The sequence below is a fragment of the Humulus lupulus genome, chromosome 5, assembly GCF_963169125.1.
Source record: "Humulus lupulus chromosome 5, drHumLupu1.1, whole genome shotgun sequence".
NCBI classification, from domain to species: domain Eukaryota; kingdom Viridiplantae; phylum Streptophyta; class Magnoliopsida; order Rosales; family Cannabaceae; genus Humulus; species Humulus lupulus.
The window spans coordinates 6,494,947-6,503,746 of NC_084797.1; the positions used below are offsets into that span (position 1 = coordinate 6,494,947).

An 8,800-nucleotide genomic window follows, 5' to 3' on the forward strand; every position below is an offset into this window, starting at 1 on the left:
GTTGTTATTCTGGGTCATAAAGGCTTGACTGAAGTGTTGAATCATGAACTGGAAAGCCTCAAGTGGCATCGTTGGAGGGCCAACTGTGGTGGACGGAAATGGTGGTGCCTCTGATTGTGAAGATAATTAGGTGGCACTTGAGGCAAAGGTACTAGTGCCCTTCAACTTCCATCCAATACCTCGGTTGTAGCCACGACGTTGACCAAGTACCTTTGAGACGACTTGTGTCTCATCGACAATGGCACTTCCTGCTTCAACTTAAGATTGAGATTGAGATTGAGATTGTGTCTGGACTTCTTGCTGCAAGGCATCCTGCACTTTAGAAACAAGACAATTAATACATAATATAATTGAATAATATACATAGATACAAAACTTAGAAAGTTACTTACATATGCATCCTTAGCATTCGTGTTCACCTATCCACGTGTCGAATGATTGTGCATGTCATGGAACGTATCGATAATGTTGGGCAATTCCTTAGTCTGAAGATTCATCTTTAGAAAACAAAATTTATCAAAATCTTAGTTAAATATTGAAATTATTATTAAGATAGCTTAAAATATTTCAAATTATCTATATATTTTATTTACCTTCTTAAATTGAGCAGAAGTATAAGAAGTCGATCCATGGAGATTTGGATACTTTTGTTTTGCTCTGTTGACGGCATTTGCCTTTGAGCATGCCATGAACCGTGGAGTGGTGAAAAGGTTAAACAACTATTGCCAGCTCTCGTTGTCTATTTCCTCCGGTTGATTCTTTCCAGCTGTATCAATATCATGAGACCCTCCATGTTCATCGAAGTGTCTTTTCTTGCGACCTTTTCTATCCTTGTAGCGATCCTGAAACTCTCGCTCAATCACAGTCTCTATCAGTCGCCACTCAGGGAGAGCTTGGGGAAGAATGAAAAATTCCTTAAAAAAAATGGTGAGATTTTTTAAATTATATAAAAAAAAAACATTACATTTGAATAAGTAGATAAATTTATCCCAAGATTTTTCATCAATCTAATCTTGTGCTCATCTGGAACACTCTGCCACGAGTCATAATATAATGGGACATGGTGACCAATAAGTCTCGTGAACAACGTCCCAAAATCACCAACTGCTTTGTAGGTTCCCTACTTCATATCAAATTGTAGAGCCAACGGACCGTTATTGTCGTTAACGAGCTGCTGCAAATTTTTGAATCGAGACTGACCTTTTCTTTTTGCGACAACCGCTGCATATGTTAATTAAACAATACAATTAAATTGAATAAAATAATAACAATTTTCCATTTATTGATAAAAGATAGACTAATTATAGTATATTACCTATCTCCCAGGAAGTAGGAACTCACGTGGGATCTGGAGGAGGAGGATCCGCTCCATCACCGCTATGAGAACGAGTAATAGTAGCAGACATATCTTTGCAATTTAAATAATTATTAACTTAAATTCAGTCATAGTTGGAAGTTAATTACATAGCTTAAATAATTTCGGTAATGCAGTTGAAACTATTGAACAACAAGCATTGTTGAGAAAAGTCATATATTGATTGAAAAGTCTTGAAATTAAAACATACACATTAAACATACAAATATGAATATGCATAAGAAAATATTACACCTCATCAATGTCGATTCCTACATCATCATCAATATTTTCTAAATCATCTTCACTAATTTCGTCATCATCATTGTCATTGATGAAATCATCATCCGCATCCGGAACAGATCGAGACGTTTCCCCAATTATGCTAGTGTGACTAGGTCGATCCAAATGCATAATCTCCAACTCTCCCAATTCCACAGTGAGTACAAAATTTGATGAAGTGCTATCATGCACGACATCAACCTCGTTATCATCATCGATACTTAGATGATCCCAGATCTTTCGATGATTGACTTCTTCTACTACCTTCCAATTTTTGTTTCTTGAAGGATTTTCCAAGTAGAAAACTTGTTTTGCTTGAGTGGCGAGAATAAACTGATCGTTCTTTTACCATTAAGAATTAATCATGATACTAGTTATGTTATTCTCAGTCACATTTCGACCCTTGCTTGCATCGGTGTTGAACCATTTGCATCGAAATTCTACAATCTCCTCAAGTTGGCCATCGAAAGTGAAACCATCGGTTCCTGGCACCAAAACTCCACTATTTTGAATGGTGCGTCTTTCATCACGACTATTGACTAAAAACTTCACACTGTTAACAATGCAAGCTGTGTAGGAGTATGCATTTTGATTGGACTCGTTTGCTAAAGCAAATAATTCATCAGTACACTCAGTTGACTATACTTGCCGCAAACGACCCTTCTATAGTGTATGACACAAAAAAGAAAACACAATGAGATGAATATTAATTGATACGAATTTCATAAGAATTCTACAGTTTTGATAATTTACCTTCAATTTAAACCAGATAGGGAAATCCTTTTGAATATTTATGTTTGAATTTTTTCGAAGGCATTCACTGTATAGCATAATTAAGGTAAGATAACAGTTTTCCATGAATTAAATTTAATGAATTCATATATGTATTGAGCTACTTACTCCATATATGGTTGGATTTTAGGGCAATTGTTGAGTACAAACCACTCCACTTCTTTTCAATGAAGATAGTCAAGGGATATGATTTTCTTTTTGCTACTTGGACGACATTGTGATTGAAAAACTGACAACTGTCTTTTAGGGATAACAATATCTACATTTCTTTCCGGACGATTAAATTTAGTCTGTATGCCTTGAAGATATTGTGAACAAAAAGTTAAAGCTTCATCGGCAACATAACCCTCCACTATGGAACCTTCAGGGCGCGCCTTATTCCTGACATAATTTTTCAACTTCTTCATATATCGCTCAAACGAATATATCCACATCATGTAAACTGGTCCTCCTTGAGGTGCAACTCTTCTCGGATACTCCTAATATCTATCTTTTTAGAGGCGGATTCAGGTCCGCCTCTAATGCGTCCACCCCTAATATTGACATTTCTTGTAGTGACATTAACTTCTAAAATGAGAATATTATTAGATATTTTAAATTTGAACTTAGGAGAGATTAAAGAAAAAAAATACAGACCATTTAAATTTAAAACCAAGTAAAATAATCTATATGAATAGATGATTAAAAAAGCCAAAAAAGTAGTACTTATTCAAAAAAAAAAAGTTATTATATATATATATATATATTTACACGTATCATAAAAATTAACTAAACTAAAAGATGATAGTGAAAGAAATTGTAATTAGGACGCCTCCTATTTTCATATTCTCTCCAATAATGATGATAGTGAAAGAAAGTTTTTTTTAAAAAAGATACGTTGCTTATATATATAATTATAGAATCCAAGATGAGTATATATTTATACATATAAATATCATTATTAACTAGTCAGTAGTAGTCACTTAAATAGCTCTAGCTTCGATCGCCACCACACCCGAATTTACAGAGTTGCCTAGAGTCTTGGTGAGTTTTATTTCCCTCTCTCTTTATTATAATAGAACTATAATAATTTATTTATATATATATATATATATATATTTACACGTATCATAAAAGTTATTATATATATATATATTTACACGTATCATAAAAATTAACTAAACTAAAAGATGATAGTGAAAGAAATTGTAATTAGGACGCCTCCTATTTTCATATTCTCTCCAATAATGATGATAGTGAAAGAAAGTTTTTTTTAAAAAAGATACGTTGCTTATATATATAATTATAGAATCCAAGATGAGTATATATTTATACATATAAATATCATTATTAACTAGTCAGTAGTAGTCACTTAAATAGCTCTAGCTTCGATCGCCACCACACCCGAATTTACAGAGTTGCCTAGAGTCTTGGTGAGTTTTATTTCCCTCTCTCTTTATTATAATAGAACTATAATAATTTATTTATATAAATTCTTCTTTTCCTATAGGTAGTGTAGACATTTTTTATGCAAACGTGTATGAACAATATGATTTATTTATTTTAACATTATATTAAGTCAAAGATCAGGATCTCCTATTGACTTCTCTAATGACAGCTTTTGAATGTATTTATTCTACCCTTTCTAGGGATTATTTGAAGGAAGATAGTTCAATGGACAAAAAAATTGATACAAAAGCCGCGAAAATACTGAATCCATGGACAGCATACTCGCGACTATGGAATAAGACATTCCTGGCTTCATGTGTGATTGGAGTTTCGATCGATCCATTGTTCCTCTACATTCCAATTGTGAACGATGACCGAAAATGTCTCGACAGAGATCACAATATTATGATCATATCTCTTGTTTTACGATCTATTACCGATTTCTCTTATGTATTACATATCATCTTTCGGTTTAAAATGGCACTAGATATGTCCAAGGAACTTAGTCAATCCATCTTCACAAAGTTTCCTTGGTCTTATCTTTTGATAGATGTTTTAGCCATTCTTCCTCTCCCTCAGGTAAAACTAAACTAAACTACCTCTTTTCTTTTCTTCAAATATAATTTTGTAACTGTAGAGCTTTTTTCTTGACATTCTTGAGAAATGCTTACCCTAATATAGTGTATCTAGCTAATATATATATATATATATATATAGGTGGTGGTTTTAGTGTACTTCTCCAAGATTACAGGATCAAGTTCTTTGACAGCAAGAAAGTTCATCAACATACTACTTCTTCTCCAATACGTGCCTCGGATTCTTCGTGTGTACTTCTCAGCCAAAGATCTAGGAAGGGCTTTTGACTCACTCACACGACGTCTATGGGTCAGAGGTGCCTTCTTTTTCTTCCTCTATGTTATTTCTGGTCATGTAAGTATAATCTTATATCATATATTATTCATTTTTATTATAGCATGATTATTATTTATTCTTACAATAATAAACTGGCTTGTATAATTAATATATATATGTATCATTGATCATTATACAGGTGTTTGGTGTTAGAATGTGGAAAGTGATGCATGGTAAGAAGTATGAGGTTCCATCTCAAAACCAATTGGTGATGAGTGGAGTAACTCATACTCTTATAAATGGTATGATAATCCCACATACTTTCCATGTGAGATTCTATTCTCTAACATCCCCCTCAAGATGGTGGCTATTTTTGCTCACCAATCTTGGACGGCTCGATCACAAGTGGCTCGTTGGCTCTTTTGGCTCACTATCCCCGAATCACAAAGGGCTCTTTTGGCTATCTTTTTGGACCGGTTTTGGATTTGGATCGGACATACTCGTTAGAGTTTTCTTTGGCTCTGATACCATGTTAGAATGTGGAAAGTGATGCATGGTAAGAAGTATGAGGTTACATCTCAAAACCAATTGGTGATGAGTGGAGTAACTCATACTCTTATAAATGGTATGATAATCCCACATACTTTCCATGTGGGATTCTATTCTCTAACATTTGGAGCCTTTTGGTACTTCTATTCAATTTATCGTGAAACAGCTTGCTGGCACGATGCCTGTAAAAATCATTATAAAGATTGTATTACTGGTCCTTTCGACTGTAGTCTTGGCACTCATCCCATTAAGAATTTGGCAACACTCAATCAGTACTGCCCAGTTGATCCGCCAAATCCAGAAATCTTCAATTTTGGAATATTTTCTGAAGCCATTGAATCTCGTATAGTCTGCAAAACTGATTTTTCCAAAAAATTCTTTCGCAGTTTTTGGTGGGGTTTGAGAAATTTGAGGTTTGGACATTGCACATAAATATACATATATATACTTGTATTATATATAATCCTTTAAATTATTAAATGTGTACATATATTTAAGATGCGACACTTCTAATCTTCTTATTATCTCATACTTCGCTCTCTCTCTCTCTTTTTTTTTTTTTTTGTAGTTCTTTAGGTCAAAACCTTGACACAACTAGCAATGTACAAGAAAACATATTCGCAATGATCATTTCGGTCTTGGGTTTACTTTTATTTATATATCTTATTGGAAATCTACAGGTATGTATTCAGTTCTTGTTAGACATTTTTTCTTATTATTTTTAATAAAAAGAGTTAAAATATGAATTACATTAATTATGCATCAGTAGTATAATTTGTAAATATATTAGAAAATGGCTATAGTTTGCCTATTTAGAAAGTATAACCTCTGAAAGCATATATATTACTTTGATGATCAATATAGAAGAATTCTTTTCTTTACAATTCTTTACTTTTCAATAATCATCACATAACCCCATCTCCCAACAAAATATATAATTACTTTTGATATATATATATATTTACATGTATTACAGACATACATACAGTTGGCAACCACAAAATCAGTGGAGGCAAGAAGAACGCTAAGTATGAAGCAATTAGAAATAGATTATTTTCTATCAAACCATGACAATATTTCAAAGTCTAAGAAGAAAGTCATCAAGAGATACCTAAGTGGAATAATTAGAGAAGACAAAGATTTAGATATCAAACCCCTGTTTTCTCTACTAGAAGAGCATGTTGATCACAATAATGAGGTTCGTAAAACAAATACTTACTCATAAGACATTTGGTTCGTAGTTTGCATGGACTATATACAGATTAATTATATTACTTATTATGCATTTTGTAATAGACATTTGCAGCTTGGGTAAACAAAATGATGAACAAGAAAAAATGTGAGAGGAACGCCGCCAGTGAACAAATGGCATATTTGTGGATGTCAAAAAATGAAATTCCTAAAAATATAAAGAAAAAGATTAAGAAATACATACAATTGAGATTGCAAGATGGAAAGGATGTGGATATCAACCACATTTTGCATATTCTTCCTCCATCAGATGTAGTGCTTATTAAGAAACACATGTGTCTCCCTATGTTACAAAAAGTAAGTTATCTTCTATAGTATGTTGCCAAGTTTGATCTTTAATTTGAGGTATAATAATCAATATAATTATAATATATTGATTTTTTGTAGGTTCCACTATTTCAAACACAAGGACGAAGTTGTTTACGACACAATCTGCAATTATTTGAAGCCAGTCACATATTCAGAGAACAGTTATATCATTCGAAAAGGAGAGCCACTTGATATGATGCTCTTCATAACACAAGGTGTTGTGTGGACCTTTGGAAATACTACTAGTCCTATGAGTCGCCTTCAAAAAGGTGAATTCTATGGCAATGAGCTCATAGAATGGAGATTAAAATCAACATCATATGATGAGTTTCCTATCTCACTTGTTAATGTTAAAACCCACAACAATGTTGAAGCCCTTGCTCTTATGGCCATTAACTTGGAACGTGTGCTCTCCAAATGTTGGTACATGTTTTCTCGCACCTACTCATCTATGCCTGAGAGCTTGAAGCCTTTTGCAATTGATTTTCTACAACAACTAATGTTGCGTTGGGCTCAAAGGAGAAGGAAAAAAATTAAGTCACGTCAGTCCGGAGAGATATCAGTAGACATGTACTGAGATAAAGTTACTATATAGTGTGCGTACAACTTTGATGATATAGTTTGTAACTTTTCTGTTTTTAACGTTATTAAATCAACTTATAGTAATAGTTGTACTAAAGTTTGGTTTGGTTGTTCTTTGTCAATTGTTTGTAACAATGTTTATTAATCAATCGTAATTATATAAATGTAGTTTTCATTAGTATATTAATGTAGTCATAATAAAGAGCATCGTATTCTTTGTTAAGATTCTGAGATGGTTTTACTCATTTCTCTCTAAATAAATTTTTTTTGTAGGAAATGTTGACATCCAAAAATAATACATATATAAAATGTTAACATATATGAAATGTTAACCACGAATATACTGCCTGACATCACCAAAGAGATGGTCTTAGATAGATTTTATGAAAAAATTAATATTTGATAAAATTCTCAGCTCAAAGAGCATTTCATTTATTGAAAAGTCAATTACAGTGGGTCCTCTAATACAATGACAAGTGAAAAAATAAAGAAGAATGAGGAATATTCTGCATAACAGAATTCATAGACACCAAATCGTAATAATCATTTGCTCATGATATTCTAATAGCAACCTACAGAAGCAATGCTCCTCTGCAGTGATGCACGAGTACTGTACACCTCAGTGGTGATCTCAAGCAGTATATTCGTGATTCTCAACACCAACCCGCAAACCAGAGGGTGATGGTTTCATACCAAGTTTGCTCACGAGAATCTGAAATTGTGGAGCTGAAAACCCTTTGGTAAGACAATCAACAATTTGGTCGGCAGATGTTATATATATATATATCGCACCTCAAGTTCCTTCTTCAACACTTTATTGTGAACAAAGTGAACATCAATTTCAATATGTTTGCTCCTAGCACGGTAAACTGGATTAGAGGCTAGAGCACTTGCACTTAGATTGTCACACCAAGTTATTGGAGTGCCTTGTAGTGGAAACTTGAACTCACGGACAAGAGATTCTATTCAAGTAATATCTGATGCTACAGGAGCCAAAGCTCTATATTTAGATTCGGTACTGGACCTTGACACAACAACTTACTTCTTTGATAACCAAAACACAAGAGTCTCTCCCAAATAGACACAATAGCCAGCAATAGATCTTCTATCATTCATGCTCAATCTACATCGAAGTAACCCATGAGGGACATCCTATCATGGTATCCAATATGTAGTCCACAGTGTAGAGTTCATTTTAAGTATCGCAGTATCCTTTTGCACCACTCCAATGGGCTGTTGTTGGAGCTTTTAGAAATTAACTTAGCTTATTTACTTCAAAATCAATGTCTAGTCTCGTGTCACATAGATATTGTAGTGCTTTAGTCAAACTCCGATAAATGGTAGGATTTTTCATTTCTTCTCCATCGTTCTTAGACAGAGGTCTTCCTGTTGTTATTGGCG

General features: G+C 33.5%; 2 protein-coding genes across 2 annotated transcripts; both read left to right on the top strand.

The window, feature by feature from the left end:
* Positions 1 to 3,778: 3,778 nt before the first annotated feature.
* LOC133834308 (cyclic nucleotide-gated ion channel 1-like) lies at positions 3,779 to 7,033 on the top strand. Its single transcript, XM_062263882.1, has 7 exons — positions 3,779 to 3,840; positions 4,057 to 4,435; positions 4,574 to 4,786; positions 4,908 to 5,937; positions 6,234 to 6,455; positions 6,554 to 6,805; positions 6,896 to 7,033. The coding sequence occupies exons 2-4, from the start codon at positions 4,082 to 4,084 to the stop codon at positions 5,256 to 5,258; spliced, it is 918 nt and encodes a 305-aa protein (XP_062119866.1). The 5' UTR covers positions 3,779 to 3,840; positions 4,057 to 4,081; the 3' UTR covers positions 5,259 to 5,937; positions 6,234 to 6,455; positions 6,554 to 6,805; positions 6,896 to 7,033.
* On the top strand, positions 6,288 to 7,548 carry LOC133778772 (cyclic nucleotide-gated ion channel 1-like). The gene is made up of 3 exons (XM_062218795.1): positions 6,288 to 6,455; positions 6,554 to 6,783; positions 6,896 to 7,548. Exons 1-3 carry the CDS (start codon positions 6,288 to 6,290, stop codon positions 7,392 to 7,394), a joined length of 897 nt encoding a protein of 298 aa, XP_062074779.1. The 3' UTR covers positions 7,395 to 7,548.
* The last annotated feature ends 1,252 nt before the right edge of the window (positions 7,549 to 8,800 follow it).